At 35.9% G+C, this 18,643-nt stretch overlaps 1 protein-coding gene across 5 annotated transcripts in view; it reads right to left on the reverse strand.

Moving 5' to 3' along the window:
- Positions 1 to 18,643, reverse strand: part of CDC14B (cell division cycle 14B) — a 44,064-nt gene that overhangs the window by 23,173 nt on the left and 2,248 nt on the right. For all 5 annotated transcript variants that reach the window (XR_014951554.1, XM_085567626.1, XM_077790545.2 and 2 more), the window contains exons 2-4: positions 12,777 to 12,870; positions 11,824 to 11,899; positions 9,825 to 9,917 (exon numbers count right to left, since the gene is read on the reverse strand). Coding sequence is in view for 4 of the 5 variants with exons in the window: in XM_085567626.1 (XP_085423752.1) it covers positions 9,825 to 9,917; positions 11,824 to 11,899; positions 12,777 to 12,870 (263 nt within the window). In the remaining variant the exon portion in view is untranslated. The remainder of the gene's footprint in view (positions 1 to 9,824; positions 9,918 to 11,823; positions 11,900 to 12,776; positions 12,871 to 18,643) is intronic.

An 18,643-nucleotide genomic window follows, 5' to 3' on the forward strand; every position in this document is an offset into this window, starting at 1 on the left:
CTTTTGCCCTGCTGGGGCAATATCCAGTAACTAAATCCAGATGACATAAACCAAGAGAAAACAAAATTTAAAGAGAGAAAAAAAAAATAGGAAATCTGTGGCTTCTGAAGCAAAATACTAAGAACATAATGAATTTAACTTTCTACTGTGAAAAACACTCAGAAAAGAATTCACAAAGGACCAACTTACGAGAAATATCCATATGGTCTTCCATCACAATATGTCTGATCCCTCTTGGATAGCCTTTAACACTAAGGTCTCCTTAAAGAATGCCTAAAACTGCTCATTTTGCATATCTCTTCGTCCAATACCATAAAACACCATGCCCAGCTTGGCCAGGAGGTAACAACTGTTAATAACAAGCTGTCATTAACAGGTCAATATTCAGTAATTTCAAGTTAATATTTTTTCCTTGAAATTGCTTTAACACTCTCCAGAAAATTGTGGGTTTTTTCATTAATGTTCAGTAAAATTATTTATTTCTTTTATATTAATGACATTTTCCCTTAGAGATAGTTGAAAGTAAAAATCCTCATGAGTATTAATTAAACATCTTCCAAAAATCTAGGCATGGTTTTTTTCTTTAAAAAGTTGGCATTGCCTTTCAAATTTCTTTCATGCTTCTACAAAGCCAGTTTAAACAAATGATTTAACATACCTTAAACATCCTCTCTCCACACACACATACACAAAAAACAAGAGTTAGAACAGATGTTGCAAAAAAAACCCCAACAAACAAACCCAGCTTGAAACACAACCTAAACAGATAGCTAAAACAGACATGACCAACAGGTGACCCCTTTGATTTTCCTAATTCAATTAGTGTGTTAAGTATTTTCAGAGTATTCTTCCCTTGAAATTGGCAGAAGAAAACAGAAAAATAAATCTTTCTTGAGACATAAGTAAGTAATGAAAACTGCATGTTTTGTGTGTGTGTGTTTTCACTGGGGAGAGATAAGTGACTTCTGCATTCATATTTGCAAGTATACACTCAAAATAGAAAAGATACTTCAAAAGACTCCCCAAGTATCATTGAATTGCTTTATATTCTGCAGGCATTCATTGCCTGATTTGGATGTAAAGGTTATCTTCCAAGAAATTTCAAATTGTGTGTTTTACTACAGTCTTAATTTTCATCTTGCAGGACAGTGAACACATATTGCTAGCAACCGTACACATCAAGCACTTCTTATCAGGAAGAAAGCCCTGTCCCTGAAAAACTTGCAAACCTGAGATAAGAAATGGAATTAAAAACCAGATAGTAATTAGACAGAGTTTGTAGACAGAAATGAGTCACCTGGAAAAAATAGGATTACAGAATCATTTAGGCTGGAAAAGATCTCCAAGATCATTCTAGTCCAACCTTTGCCCAAACATGACCATGTCAACTAGACCGTGGCACTGTGTGCCACATCCAGTTTTTCCTTAAACATCTCATCCACCATCTCCCTGGGCAGCCCATTACAATGTTTAATCAATTCTTCACCCTTCATGTGAAGAAATTCCTCCTAATGTCCCACTGGACTTAAGTGCTATCACACTCTGTAGTATACAGAGTACTAATTGTGCCACAGGCAAACAGAAATGCAATACTATGTGATTTGTAAGCACGTATAAAAGCTCAGCTGAGGTATGAGAGAAATCTTTAGCCTTTTGGAGCTACCAGTTTATTAAAGGAAACAAGACTGAATGCAGAAGCATTTGTTTACAAGTTTAACAGCTGCAAGAGAGAATTTTTTCCCATTTCACTGGGCTGTATTAAAATAAGTTAGTTAGCTCTATCATGTTAGTTCTCAAGCACAGATCCTGCTTCTGAATTTACATTACCAGCGAAATTGCTAGAAACACCTTTCTAACAAACGTGCACATGTGTATGGACTTTTCTTAACACAGCTACATAAGAGCACTTCCTCCATACATGGACATTTAAAAAATCCAATCTGATTTTGGAAAGCAAAAATACAACTTGTATTGTTCAACTGAAACAAAATACAGCATATTTACTGAAGAAGGAAACTTATTCTGAAACAAAGAGAAATCCAGCTACACTCAACTGTGACACTACCACACATACAAAAGACACAACAGGTGAACAGCTGCAGAGACAGCAGTTGATGAAATGGTCAGATGGTGTATTCAGTGAAAAGTGCTTGCAAAAAAATTAGGTTAGTATGAGAATAGATGGATGAGTGCAACAGTATAGAGTGCTTTGAAAGGGAAGAATGACACTCACACATAGTGGGAGAGACCACAAACAGATAATTACTTCACAAGGAAAGTATTTGGCAGTAACACAAGAAACTGTGATAGTCAAAGTGGAGACATGATCAGTTTCTCTCACAGGTTAAGGGAGTACACAGCTAGGAATCCTGGATGTAGCCAAGGCTGGATGAAGGCTGAACATGGGTGGGTTCTGCTTTTAGGTTGGGGTGAACCAAATTCCATGTATGGTAACAGTAAGACTGAAGCAACAAAGCTCAGAGAAGCAACAGATGTCAAGGCAATAGAGGCCACACATCTGCATTAGGAAATGGTCTGCACCAAAAGAATTCCATCAGTAGACAGAGAGCCAGCATTGAAGATCTGACATCTTTACTATATACTTCCAGCAGCTTTTAAACTTAACACCTGGGTTTAGTCATGGCTTGTAGACTGAATATCTGTTGGGACTGCTCCTAAACTGTTCCATGAAGTGAACCAAAATGCAGCAGTTAGAATTTAAGGAAAGACTGAGTTCAAAAAATATTTCTGACACATCTATATCTATATAAAATTGAATATAATACTGTTTCTGACCTGGAGGAGGCCAAGGAAGCCTTAAAGATGAACAATTTCATTGGAATTATGTGATTAAACAAAGGACTAAAGAAAGCAAATAAAAGGAAAGAGAAAGTAGTAGTGATCAAATACCTGTAGCAGACAGAAATGTTGAAAGAGAGAAGGATTTTCGAGAAGAACTGAAGTTTTAGAAAAGAAGAGAATGGAAATGTTGATCTAATGAATAACAAAACAAAGATATATTTGCAAATTAATGAGTTATGTACTGGGAGAAGGAGAGGAAATGAGAGAAGACAAACTTTAGAAATCAAAATATATAACAGCTGAAACTCATTTGTCCAGATGCTGATTACAATTTATGTTTCTGCTGTGCTTTCTAAGAGGATGAAAACTTTCACAAATAAAGTTGTTTTCTTAGGTTAGTGCCAATAAAGCAACCAACAAAAATTACTACTAAAAAGATAAAAGTATTAAAATAAATTTAAAGCAATGATATTAGCTGTTAGTTAACAGAAGCATTCACTCTCTGGGAAAATTTTTATCCTTCTGTGTATATACAAATGAAGAAAAGACTATTAGAATTTTAAAATTATTTCCCAAGAGGACCCTTTCCTGCAGTTAGGGAAATATTTAAAAAAAAGGCCTTCTTTCAAAAAACTTAGTCAATGCAGCATGCATCTTACAAGTTCAGCTCTTAGAATTTTCCTACAGTCATATTCAAGTGCAGATAGGAATATACATACATATCTACACATACACAAATGCAAACAGAAAACTCTAAATATATTTTAAAAATCTTCTACTTAAGTACCTTCCAGGAAAATTGTTACTGTAAGGAATTGATATCTTTCAAGTCAAACATATACTTTTATCACAATCTGCAACCATTTGTATACAGACAATTTAGAAATTTGCTTTTTTTACTTTTTTTTATGCCTACAGAAAATATCCTACTGCACTTCAACATATAGCCAGGAATTTGCTATTAGCAGTTGAACCACTAGCAAAGCTCTAATCATCCTTTTCATTTAGGACATCTGTTTCTAATTAAGGAACTACAGGCACCCCTGTGAATGGTCAAGAACCATCCAAGCACTGAACACTGGGAAAGGTATACTCAAGCACTCCTCCTGCCAACAGTGATGTGCAAACAGCTGCATTCAAGTTCACTCAATGAAATACAAGGGTTTGCAGGATTAGGTGACCCAATCTCTATTTATGAGCATTTAAAATCAACTGAAGAATGAGAGCTTTTAGCAAGCCATGTTTTCATCTGATTTGTTAGTGTTTTCAATCCAGCCCTATTTTTCAAGCAGCCATTTCCTAGATTGGAGTTATAATCATTGCAATGATATTCACAATAGGATGCAAAGTATCCCTGGTGGAAAGGGAAATGAGTCTCTGGTTAGAAAAGGCATCTTAACTTTCAATACATGGCATGGACAAGTAAAATAGTAATGCTGCCTATAAGACAAAACATGTTTAGTAATAATAATCTATGACATAACTTGTTGCCTTTCCAGGAAAATTAAATAGGCTATTGAAATAAGCTTTACTGTTAGAAATTATATCAACTCAAGTTTGTAAACAGCACTTTAAATTCATATCTATTATCTGCTCAATACAATCATCAGGTTTATCCACCTGTTCACCCTCAACTTAAAAATCTGCTTAAGGCTGCTACCTAAATGGTACACTCCACCAACTATGCTCACTCAGAAGCCAGAAAATAATGAGATAATTAATTTTAAACTGCTAACAAGCAAATTTTATGTGGTACAACTATGTTCCAAAAATGTCACTCATCCAAGACAGTCTGTAAACTGCTGCTGAAAAATAGCAAATAATTAAACCCACCCATTCTGAACAAATGAAAATAAGTGCTGTGTGTGACCAGACTCAATCATAAGCTCATGCAGTTGTTATAACTTTAAAGTGTTAAACATTTTATTTCATTAAAACCTCAATTGGATATACTACTCAGTTAGTAGATTGAATTTCTAGCAATTTCCTTAGGAGAAATGTTAGATGTTGCAAAATTAAAACAGAAGTTTATTAGAACAAAAAGCTTCCTGTATGTATTTGTGTTGTAGAGAAGAAATGCATGTGGCCACTCATTTCGTCACTGGCAAGAAACACAGTCATTAAGTGGATAAAAGCGAGAGAGAGTGAATAACTGCCTGTCTCTGGCAACTCTCTTTGTCCATCATAAACAAAAGCAAGAAACGTCCAATTACCTTTTAAACAACAGAGGGAAAGTATAAAAACCCTGGACTGAGTGCATCACTATTTTATTCAAAGTAAGAAATCAATCTAAGGCTATAGAGTGTGGGAACTCCAAAAGAACAACCCTTCTCCTGTGGAGACAAAACTCCTATGGAGTTTTGTAGGAACATGCTGGAATAGAACCTAGTAGCAACAGCAGGAAAAGCTGCCACTGTGAAGATTAATAATGATTTCCCAAATACAACTTAGAGAAGGGAGCATTTTAGAGGACACAAACCCAGAGACAGTCAAGACTCCAGGTAACTTCTTAAATGAAAGGTCAGTACTTTGTCCATCTTGTCTCTGCCACTTGCTCATCAAGCACCTCTCACCAAAACATAGCTGAGGGTAAACATGGTTTACCCACTCTAAATTTGAGTGCTGCCACAGTAACCCATTCATCACCACCCAGCCTGGATCACTCAATAGGTTTATCTTGGGCTTAGCCAGAGATAATTCTGCAAGTGTCACACTAAGAACAGAGCAGTTCAACACCACACCAGTGGGTGCGAATTAATTCTCCAACCTCCAGCTTCTACCCAGCATTAGGCCCACAACTAGGAAGGATACTAACAAATTGAAAAGGCAAAAAACCAATACTATGGATTAGAATGGATGAAGGAAACGCTGCTTACCCTGAAGAAAGAAGATGAGAAAATAGACAAAGTACAGAGATGAGTCCTGGAGAAGGTGACCTGAATTACAGCAGTTCATGGGGCGGTACCCTGGAAGGGTCACCCTCCAAGTACATAATTAGTGCCAGGCCTGAGAAAAAAAACACTGTTACTAAGTTAATGTAGCCAAGGGGAGAGGGGGGAGCTTGGGAATCGGGTGGACAGGGACAGAGGGTACATTTTCTTTTGTAACATAGAAGGAGCAATGATGGAAGAAGCAGACTTTCCTCACCCACAGCCAAGTCCTGGTGAAAATCAAGAGAAGCCACTGTAGATATCAACTCAGAAGACCACTGCTGCTTTGGTAGTGTGGCAAGGCCTGAACAGTGCAGATAGCTTTCAAGGAAAATATTTTTCTTTAAAAGGTGAAGAATAAAGATTCCTCCCCCCCGCCCCACTTCTTTCCCTTTTCCCCCTCCACCCAAATAAGGAGTAAATGTTCAACCCAAACACACTGAATTCTGGCTACCCTTTGTGTCACTGAATGCGCCAAATTTATGTTAACGTGCATAGAAGAATATTATTCCCATTATGTCTGCAAAAATGTAGAAAAAATAAATACAGAATTAAAATAGATGAAAGATGAACAATAAAGGGATTAAGTCTAAATTGTTAAGATTTACTCTAAAAAATTAGTATTTTATTCTAAAACTACATATACAACAATGTATTTGTAAACTTATTTCTTCACTCTTAAGGCCATGTAATGCTGAAGAACTTGAGTAAGGCTGTGCTGTCACATCAAAGTACACCTGGAAGGAAGCAGGAGATGCAGGAGGGGGGAGAAACAAGTATGTAGTCTGGAGAGTTCATAAACTATCTCCACTGAAGAGGAAAGAAAGACAAGTTAGATGAACGGGAATGGGGGAAACATTAAAACACATCAGCTGTGAAGAAAAGACTGAGAACAGACTGCTCAAAAACAAGAACACTAACAGCTGCCCTTACACCACAGTTAATGAAGACTTTCATAATTGCCTTAGTAGTCGGAGCATATCCCCACATGATATATACACACACATATACATTTGAACAAAAGATGACAAATGATAAATCATGCTAATATATCGCAATTCCTTTAAGCAGAAGTTATAATATTATGTTTAAGAATATAAACTTGAGGTCAACAAGCCTTTGAAAAGACATACTCAGAAGTTGAACTTTTATGAGGACATAGAAGTCCCAGAGGAGATCTAGTCATAGAAAGTTCATTACAGTTTTGTAGCTTAAATGTAACTGTGTTTTAAAAAATCAGAAGATAACAAAACAAGAAATTACACAGGCTCAATGTGCCATGCTATTCTTGAAAACCTTGCTGCTATTCTCTGTTACTCCAAAAAAGTAACTTGTAGCACCTGCACCTACAGAGCAACTTGCACGCCAAACTGTGCTTAAGTTATCAAACAACTTTCAACCCAAGTAGACAAGCACTATTTTTGTGACTAAATCTGCAAAGGCCACATTCCCTTTCTATTTCTTTGCTCTTCCTTGAACAAACCAGAACACCCCCAAAGAAAGGCATTGCTTACCCACAGAGCTCCTCAACCCTAAGGTAAACTGTTAATATGGGAACCTATCATGACACTAAAAAAATAGAATCAAGTAAGAAAACACATTCAATCCAGAGGAAACAAAATATAGTATCAACCTACAACTTACCCTGTAAGATCAGAAAATAAATTATGACAATTGGCTCAAGTAACAAAGAGTATTACTAACATGACACAGTCTGATTAACTAAAATTATAGAAAAACTCCTTAAAAGATTTGACTAGTATCTGGTTGTATCTTTCTTCAACAAAAGGCAAAGCATTCTGAAACTAAAGAAGGTAAGGTAGGTAACTTAAGCCTACACATGTTTTAAATAAAGAAGTCATCAATATTTCCTTTCAATCAGGAAATATGTTTATAAACATGTTTATCAGGCATTCTGAACAGATCCTCTATCATTGCTTGTTCCACAGACAACAATCCAATTCTCCCTTCAGAAAGCAGAAATATGGGGCAAATATATGTGAACACTTGAGCAATGAGCTCTCTAATTAAGCTTGCCTCTTCATGAAAGATCATCAAAGCATGCCATAGGAAAAGAAAATTGCCTCAGGGGCATAGTTTTTCTTCTGTGATCTTTCTTCAGTGGAACCCCTCCTACACAAAACTGAGAAGAAACTCTACCCAACTATAAAGAAAAAGTGGTACAAAGACAAAATGTATTGCAGTGGAAAGAAAATCAACATCTAGCTAGAGCTAGCTCACTATCTCAAACTTGCAAATTTGCAAGATAGACATGCCTACATGCAAGGAGATGACTGATACTCATACTGCGCTTTACTTTCCCCCAGGGCTTTCAGGGAAACTGCCAAAATATTCAGTGTGTATAATACAGTAACTTAAGCACCTCTCCAAACTCTGAAAACTATGGTGGTTTTGTTGTATTTTTTGGTCATGTGCCATGTGTCTGCAACTACCCCTAGCACATGCTTTGGCTAGGTAGTCATGATCTCGTGTCATGGATCCCTGTGAGCATCCTTTCCTTACTCTGGAACTCCTACTTCCTTCACTGCAGCTCTCTAAAGCAAAAATGCCTACTCATCTGTAAAACAGCCTCCATTTCTAATTACTGTGCTTTAGATTGTCATAAGCCATACATATTAATCTTATAGCTTATTCAAGACTGTTGAAGCACTCACCTTCAGTTGCATGTTATTATTGCATCATGGCAGGGTTCCCACGTGATCAAAAATAATATTTGTTTCAGGTTTTCTGTATACTTTTGCATAGTCAACCACAGTATTTTCTGATTAGATTGTTTCACCATTAGTTAATCTTCTGCTGTTAATCTAATTAGTTACTCTTAAGCTGCTGTGCCACACAATGCTACTACTACACATATTGAGAAGAGTGTAGGAAAAAACAAAACCTACTTTTTTCCAAATAATGGCTGATAACTGAAGCTAGGCCCCTCTCACTCTCTGGACCTCAATTATGATCAAGTAGTTAGGAAGGAGTAGTTTTCCTAAAAGCTGCAGCTGTTTTGTCAGCATAATCCCTTAAATGGCAAACAAGCTTAGTTACTCATATTTCCAGTCTCCATGCAGTTTAAGATTGCACAGGACTACAACATTCCTCATTCAAATACCAAGAGTGGCAAGTTTTGAAATTTAGTTCTCAAGTTGTAAGAAGTGCTATAGAATATAGACAACAGAGAAGCCCCAGCGAACAGAAAATGGAGATCCTGCATGATGCAGAGAGGCAGCGAGGAGACTGCCTCCATCCTAGAAAGTACTGTGTAGCCTTTGCAGCCAATAAATAGGAATATGCTAAGTCTACATGAACTTCAATCTCTCAAATCTCTCATCAAAAAGTGCATAGCTTCTTATTTCATCTTATTACTTAGTAAACATGAGGAGACATGGTTACAACCAAGGCGTGTTACAAATCAAAACAGAACTTGAATATGGTGCATCACAGCTTTCATCCTGAAGTATTCAGCATTTTATGTCTTGACTACATTTTGTGTACCAAATGCAGTTGTGATTGCAGTCCTTTGCCCCTGCGCAGCCACAGGCTCGGCTTAGTACCTTTCCAGCCACATTGTATCTTCCCAGGTTTTATACAGGCTCTAAACCCATCACACATTCTCACTGTTTCTCCCAGATTAATTGAAGAGATTACCTTGTGACAGAGAAGAAGCAGCTGGGGAAGGAAAGGTTTATTTAAACATGCACTGGCAAATTATACATTATACTTCATGCAAGATACTATGTTTCTATTATAGTAAAGAGATTGTGTGGTTGGGGAAAGGCAAAACTTCAAGAAGCAATGATTTTTTCTAATTTAAAATACTAATACTGATTTTTTTCCAGTGATACTCTTATTTCTTAAGAACAGAAATGGCAGTAGGAAGGAAAAAACCTGAAATCATACCACTTCACTCACATACCTTCTGGACCTTAGAAACTCCCTTATTACGTGGTTCATTACTATAATTACATTAGTAGAATGACTATTCAAAAGAAAAGAATTGTTTTTATCTTGCTGTTATAAAAATTGAGTATAAAAAAAATGAACACAGTCAGCAGCTGATGTAAAAATTTAAATACTTACTGCGTAGGAGCCTATGAGGAATGCAGCGTTTGCTTGCTTTTTCTGATCAAAGCCAGTATAATGAATTATTTTCTTCCTTATCAATGAAAATGACTGTATCAAGAAATGAACAAGATTATGATTTTGCATTTTAAACCTTTTATACCTTCTTTTATAAAACCAAGGAATGTAAAATTTTGTTTACCTGCTTTCATCCAGCTGTAGTAAGAAAACCAAAAAATACTGTGGAGTAGTCCCTCAGAAGCTTTGGAAAACTATTCCATCCCTACCTAGGTTTTCCCAGTATTTTTCCAAGTATCCAGACTAAATAATTTTAGATAGAAATTACTGAAATACTTTCTTTTTCTTCTTAAATGTGTTTGTATTTTTAATTGGCATTTTTTTACTTCAAGCCTTATGTAACAGATAGCCATTTATGCAAATAGAAAGTGGCATTCAAAAAAGTATCACAGGTATATTAAAATTGCAAAAATTTTAAAAACAGAGTTTACACATTTTCATTAATTTTTCAAACTCAAATGTAGATAAATCCACTAGTATTTGTTTCTGAGGATCAGAACCATGCTTAGATTAAAATATTTTTAAATGATTTCTAAACTTTATCATAACTAATTTTTGTGTCATCTTGGCTTGGCATACAGTTTCTCCATATATCTTACAATGTGGATGGAATGGCATTTTCAATAGAAAGGACACACACGTGTGGTGGCAGTTATCCCCTAACTGGCCTTTGAAATACATTCTGATGTGCTTCAAACTGCACAATTTGATCAACTTCTAAGCTATAATAAGATGCCATTTTATTCATTTAAATAGCAATGCTACTCGTTCAAGATACCAGATTCAATGCATTCAAGAAAAAAAAAAAAAACAAACAAACAAACAAAAAAAAAAAACCAGATCAGAAGCAGAAATATGTTCTCAGAAATCCTAATATATCAGACACAAGACATGGAAAGAAACTGTAACATAGACTTGTGTTGCTTCAGATCACCCAATATACAAAAATCAGAGAATCTCAACTCTGTTGAACACAATTACCCAAGTGGGAGTTTACCACCTCCCAGCCTGGACTAGTAAACAGGTTTATCTCCGGCTTAGCCAGAGACAATTCTGCAAGTCCCCCAGTAAGAACCGAGCAGCAACATCACACCCATATGTGTTGATTGCTTCTACAACCTAAAGAATAATAAAGCAAGTCTGAATTCTGCAAACTATTATCTGTGGCCGACATCAAGGGACAAAAAAAACCCCTTTTTATTCTATAATGTGCTCTATATTTCCTACTTTTCACAGTTCAGTGGCAGTTTAAAAATCTAAGTAGATTTGAAGAGGCAAACCACAACTGACATTAACAAAACCAAGCTTTTTTTATCTGCCAAACAGGTTTTATAGTCCAACATCTACTAAAGGTCAACTAACTTATAGTAAGTTGTGTTAATTAATTTAAGAAGTCCATTTTAAACACACTATGCTTTATCAAGAGCCCAATCCCAAAAATCACTCAGCTCCTGTAAGACAAAAAAATCTGCAGTACAAGCAGAGCAGCCTCCTACAGGCTGATGCTATCAATGCTACTAAAAATCAAATGTTCATTATTGAAGAATGTCAGCATCAGAAGAGAAGACCAAGTCAAACAAAAACAATTTCAAATAAAAACACAGCCTGTGTTTTTCTGTAGTATTGGCACATTGCCAATACTACAGAATTCCAGGAAAAAAGCTTTTCCTATGTAAGAGGCTGTATTCATTCAGCAACTGATCTTCTAGAAGCTTAGTGATAGTTATTGCCACAGTTGTGCATTTCCTGTAAGTGAGTGAGTTTTTCACCCTGATCCTGCTCCTCACTAAAATATAGCATTCATATTCAGAATTCAGCTGGATTAGGAAAATAGGAAAGCACCTGAACAATTACAATAACAAGAGAAATGTTGGCCTACTTGTTTTTGTTTTTTAAAAGGCCAATAAAATTGGCTTTTGAATTAAAACCCAAGCATTACCTTTAATTTCCTATTTAGCTTGCTGCAGTATCTGTAGACCATTGCCAGATTGAGTGGTCCAAAGTCTGCATAGAAACTGTTAGAAGAAAGGAGAAAAATTGTGTATGACCCCTGTAAATGCCTTTTTTTAAAAGATGCACAAAGCAAGGAGCAATAATATACATGTGATATACATACCTCATTCTAAAAACAAGCATTCTTTCTTACATAAATACATACTGTTTTGGTGGAGAAAATGTTTTGTCATCTTAAACATGGACTAAAATTCCTTTGTTTTCCACACAGCATCATTCAAAACTAATACCCCAGATTTTAAGAACTATTTCTCACTACTGTATCGCTCTGTGACAAAAGTTTTTAAACTCTATTTTAAGAGGAACTCATAAGCTTTACATTAAAAGAAGGCAACTTGTGCTAGAGAAAAGGAAACCAGAGAATAAAGATTCATTAGTGTATTAAAAAACAACAAGCATGCTCTTGATCAAAACTATTTGAAGAATTAGCAACATTCCACATCATGTAAAAGGCAGACAATGTTTACTACAGGGGAAATAATATATCCATTGTCAGCTCATAAAGGCTTGAATTGACTTTGCCATTTTCTTCTCTGATACTAGGAAGTACAGACATTCCACTAAATACACAAGGAACCAAAGACATCCCTTTAAGTCTGGCAGTACAATGTGCACTTCTAAATTTATATGGCTGTATCACATTTCTGTGTCTTCTAGCAAGAATGGGTACAATGAAAGCTTCTGCTTTAGAAATGTTTTTATGAAATCCCAATGGGAAAGCAGAAAATCCTTCAAAAGCCTGTAAATCATCATGGCATGTAAATCTTAGAAGACCAAACTCATGTAATTAATTCTCCAATGAGACTAATTCCTCACTGCTGTTGTTCTGATTAATTTATTTCTGTAAAAAAAGAAAAAAAAAACTAACTTCATACTTACTTCTCATACACAAGTTCATCATCTATGCAGAAATAATGGGTATTTGCAGCTCCATTCTTTGGTTTTTGGTAGAGGATTGCAAAATAAAGGCGATCTGAAATGCAAGAAAATTGGAAGCTTTTATAAACATCATGAATTTCTACTGAAACTCTGAAGTATTACTTGTCAATGAGACAACATTACATGGTTTAGATTTAAAAAAAAATCTTCTTTTAAGTATTAAATTAGGCATTATTATTTCTCAGTGTTAAACAAACACAGCACACAAAGATTGAGGCTTTTTGCTCAGCAGCATTCCCATAATCCACAGCACTTTAGTGTTCTTTCCTGAAGTGTTCCTTGTTGGATGACTTTGCAAAATAGCAGGAGCCTGACTTGCACCCACACACACAGCAGACACCTTCTTTGGCAGGTTTGGTTGCACTCCAAATACCAATGCACACACACCACCCCCACAAACTAAAGCAAAATCCCTCTGCACCTCTGATCCCTACGTTAAACTAAATGATGAAGCACACTCACACCAAACCCAGGCACTCCTTCCTGTAAAGCCATAATTTTGACAGTAGTGCCATGCAATCAAAGCCTGCAGGTAACAGACTCAGGAGGTATCCAACCAGGCTGCCCATGCTGCCCATGGGAGCACCAGCCAAGCCCCACCTGGACATCTCCAACTGAATTCTCATCCCCACCCCATCTGCCCATTCAAAGCCTGTGTGCCTGCATCTTGTACCTGTATCTTGTACTTGTCCTGGTTTCCTTCCTTAAGCTAAGGGGAAAAAAATACCAGTGGTACTCACGTAGATATAAATTACTTTTATGGCTGGGGAAGCTGAAGCCCCAGTGAACTTTAAACACTGACTGTGCTCCTGCAATAAATTGCTGTGCTTGGGGTAATTGGTCAATAAAAATTGAGGCTTGCAGCACCACCTCAATACTTCCTCCTACTGAGAAAATATCATCATAAAGTATTTGAATTAAAATTCAGACCTAAAATGAAAGCTTTCTTTTTTTTCCTGCAAATTAATTCCCTAGAACAGATATTATGTAAGTATCAAAACAAATCACATGTATGTATTATTTCAAAATATTATCTGAGATGAGGAAAAACTGAATGTCTGTTTTTAGATAGCAGGGGGGGAAATCACTTCAAGCTTCAAAACATCATCATCCATGACCACCATTTAGAAATCATCATGTGTATCTTGAAAATACATATCCAGGTATGCCCTGAAAGGAGTTACCATATCTATATTTCAACAGTTAGCTCAGCATTCATCTACATACACTAGTATCTCAAGGGTTAAGGCAGAAAAGTCCACCAGAAAGAGAACATTTTCTTATTTTTTTTAGTAGAAGAGCAGCCTGATGTGAGTGGTATGGCTTAAACATGTACAGACCAGGAGCAACAGTGGGATGTGCAGTACCTCCTAAGCAAGTCAGCACTTATCTCCTTATTCTCTAGCAGAAGCAAGGCACTCTACTTGCTTATTAAATTTCTTATAGTCTCATTCTGTAAGCAGAGCAGCTTAAGTACTAGATGTGAAGTTCATTACCTGCTTCTGTACTTCCCAGCGCTTACCAAATCATTCCCTGGAAATATGACAAAGGATACAATTTAAAGTAATGTGTGCATTTTTAAGAAGTGACTAAACTGGTCCACAAAGTGAATTATGTGTGGAAAAGCACTGATACTTCAGCTAGGTGCAAAATATGCTATGGCAAAAACTGCTTCATAGAGAGGCTGTCCTGGGGGTGGACTTCTGGGGTAGTTCCCCACCACTGTGTTAATCACTGAGCTCTGTCAAGGTGGTTTTGAATGAATTAGAAACTATAACAGGTAACCTTGGGCATGACTGAAAAAAAAAAACAAAAACCAAGGAAAAAACCAGGAAAAAAAAGGAAAATAAAAAGGGAGGAAAAGGGAAAAAAAACAAAAAGTAAAAAGAAGGCAAGAAAAGAAGAAAAAGGAAAGAAGAAAAAGAAAAGTGGAAAAGAAGTAAAAGGCTGCTTTGCTGACTTACTTCCCTCTGCTCTGAGAAGGAGAACTAATGTGTTCAGGAAAATCAAGGGCAAGGGAGGAAGTAGAAAGGAGAACTGAGAGGACATGATATCTAGGGATTGTATTTAAACTGGCATTGCTAGATTAAACACATGTCACTGCAGCCCCAAGCTATAATTTCACACCACTTCTAAACTGATTTAATGGCTAGCTGCCACCAGGTTCCTTAGAAGGAAAAATCTTCTGAGTTAGCCCGCTGAACCAGCCTGCTGGGGGTTAAGAGCAGAAATATGCAGCCAAAATTTTTCCCTCCATGGCATCTGTCTTTAAGTGCCAGTCTAATTATTGACTAGACTGAGCTCTCCCTCCTCGTTGTACACAAACAATAACCACATCAAAGTCTGTGAAGAATGGCAGTAGTACTCAAACTGAGTTCCTTGGGTACTCGAATGCTACCTTTTTGCACTCAGCTTCTTCAGATAAACTTTACAAGACTTTTGAAAATATAAAAGTACTTTGCAAAGAGCAATCCAAAGTCTTAAAATACAAAAGGAGGACAAAAATGAAAATAAATATAATTTGCACAGGTCAAAGACCTAAAGTAATTTAACATTTGGCTTCAAAACATGATTTGGAATAAAAGAATCACTTGCATCCTCAGTGCTTGTACTGTTACTGAAATGCTTCTGCGCTTGCAAAAATGCCCAGCAAAAATAAAAATTCCTATCTTGAGCAAGCAGTGTGTATATGGTCTTCAGAATTGCTATTGGCAATGGTTCAGCTCTGGTATCTCTGAACTGTGTTCATTGTTGCTTTTCTTAAAACATCTGAAAGGAACTTGAGTTTAATGAGCTTACAGAAGTACCTCACAATAAGAGCAGTGTGTGTCAAATGCCAATATCCTGACAAGCTGTCCATTCCTGTGCACTGCTAACAATTACTCCCTATTATGTAAACAGCAGGCTCCATCTTTTTAACATTTTTCCTATGGGGATATTTTAGAATGAAGAAATTTCCTGTAAGTGTATTTACTCTTCTCCTGATTTACCAGTCCAACATCTGACAAATGCTGTATTACTCACCATGTCAGTTTTTACCTGGTTTTTTTTTTCCAAACACATTCCAAGTTCTATTTAATCAAGGATTAGTGTGTTAGTTTTTTAAACAGAAATTAAGAGAAAGGAGAATTCCTTCATCAAGGATCTGATTGCAGGGTTGAGAGTTTATACATAAAATACACTCAGGCACTGATGATTTGATTTCACCAGGATTCCACAAAGGTTTGGACTGCCAGGAGCAAGGCTTCCCTTTCATTATCTTTATGTTGTCTTTGCTAATTTTAGCTCTTTAGTATTTCATTTACATATAGTGCACTTGAGCACTTCCTAATTCCTGCAAATTTCTGATAAAAAATCATCCGAAAACTATCAAACTAGAGCAGACCTTTCTAATCATGTCTCAGAAGACAGAGTAGGGATCACTGCCTTACAGGCTGCATCTGCTCTGCAATTAGGAGATACGGCTGCAGCATTTTAGATATACTTAAAATACACTTAATTTTGTCAGCCTTATATAACAGAACAGTTAAAATACATAAGCATGGATGTCTCTGCAGGCATTTAATTTGAGTAAGTATCCAAAGTACAACCAAAATGCCATTGTACCCCTAACTGAGGCATAGCTTACCACAGCTGTGCTACTGCTGGTGCCTCAGCTAGTGAGACTAAAGCTAGTACAAGCATGACTATCCAAGCTGATTGCAGAGAGTTACAGAAGGAAAAACACTCTGTTTATCAGAGCCACAGTGTTCTGTGGAAATAGATGTGTAGAAAATTGAGAGCTACCACTACAAAATCACATTAATGTGAATTTAGAGATGAAAAAATAATCTCCTTCCTTTACTCTCAACAAGCCTGATGCTTCTCAGGTTGTGCTGTATAGGCCTTCAGGAAAGAAATTTCATTAATTCAAGAATTACAGTTGGACTTGATGATCTTAGAGGCTTCTTCCAACCTAATTGATTCTATGACTTTAAGTGACAACTAAATATTAAATAGGCATTAGTGGCAGGACAAGTTTGCATATAATTAGCAAACATTATTCAATACAACAGAAATTCTACAGTTCTATTGTTAAATAGATGCCCTAGATGAGAAACTCAGTGATTGACAGTACAACAAAACCCAGTGTTAGTCTGTTTTGAATCACCAGGAATGTAGCCAAAGAGTTTTTACTATTTTAAGAGGAGTATATTTCTGAATTCAGAGTTGGTATATGGAATTTTGTTGTGTTTAACTTAGAAAGCTTCAATATTTGTTGAAGATATTCTTTTTAATCTTCCTATCCTTAAAAAAATTCATTCAGTCATCATCACTATGGTATTTCAAATTCAGCTAATGATAGAGTTGCCAATTGGAACAACAGCCTGGACTGTGAAAAGGAAAATAAAAGTACACTAAAAAGATAGTGGAACTTTTTTTAAAAACAAAACTATGAAAGCCTTATTTTCAGTGCCATGTCATGACTGATCAACACTGTTACTTCACTTACACAGAGTGCTTCCACTCTGCTGCTCTTGACTGATACATGAGACTGCATATATGTGTGCACTTTCAGTGCTGAATTAGACACTAAAAGCCTGAAACATGTATTTAAGATCTTAACTTTGGAGAAGACTCACAAGTAAGTGAGGTCATATTGATAAAAGAGTAACCACAGTTTTTGTACTGAGACAGCTGCATAATAAAAACTAATTGAAAATGTTGAGAGTCAAAATATTGGAAGCTTAATGATACTTATTAGAAGTGTCCTTAGCATTCTAGAAAAATAGTTTTCTATTGGGTACACAAAATTTATAATGACAAACCAGCACTCCTGGAAAAAGACAACTTAATGGTTTGAAAAATATAATAAACTGCAATACAAAACCAAAAAAACAACCCACATATCAATGAATACATTAAAATAAATATTTAATTATCAACTCCAACTGACAACATAAACAAAATTATTCTCAATGAAGAAAAACAAAATAGGTATGTACACTGTAGCTTAAAGTGTCCTTTAAGATGTTAGTACAATTCTGTAAACAAACTGGATATACATTCAGCAGGAAGAACAAACATCAAGAAATTACCCATGACACTATATTACTTAAAATTTAATTCCATGTATATTTATTGTAATTATTTCATTTTAGAATTAACCACACAAAATAGGTGTGAGAGAAACCTACACCTTTTGCCTGAAGATTATGCATTATAATTCCACCTCCTCTTTAAAATGTTTTTTATAAAGTAAGAGCAATGAGAAAGAAAAGCAGCGGAGGAAAGGAAATTAACAGCTTCCAAGCATCTCACAGAGCATTGCTACATTTTATTTAGATCATATTGCTACATTTTATTTAGATCATATAAATTACTTCTCTCAGAGATCAGAAGGATATGGGAATATGCTTCTAATAAACAGATGAAATGCATTCAGTTCCAGCAAATTGGATTCATACCAGCAAGCCTCATGCACTAGTTGACAAAGAGAAAATGATAAAGCTTACCATGCAGCTTAACAGTCCAAAATTAATAACTTTTTAAAAGGACAGCTTTTCTGTACTAGTCTTACTAGTAACTGAGAATATTTAAACAGTTCTAATTAATAGTGATTTTGACATATGGCTGATACCTACAATTAATTACAAAATAAAGAAATACAATGATTACTATAAGTATTGTGGGTATAAAATTCCTAGAATGGATTTGAAACTTTGCTGTTTATGAATGTAACATCACAGAACAAAAGATCCATAAATCTTTACAGCAATTTCGGTTTGTGTTCTGCTTCTGTCTTTTGCAAAGATGAAAATAAGGGT

Source organism: Lonchura striata, chromosome Z (genome assembly GCF_050655825.1).
Source record: "Lonchura striata isolate lonStrDom1 chromosome Z, ASM5065582v1, whole genome shotgun sequence".
NCBI classification, from domain to species: domain Eukaryota; kingdom Metazoa; phylum Chordata; class Aves; order Passeriformes; family Estrildidae; genus Lonchura; species Lonchura striata.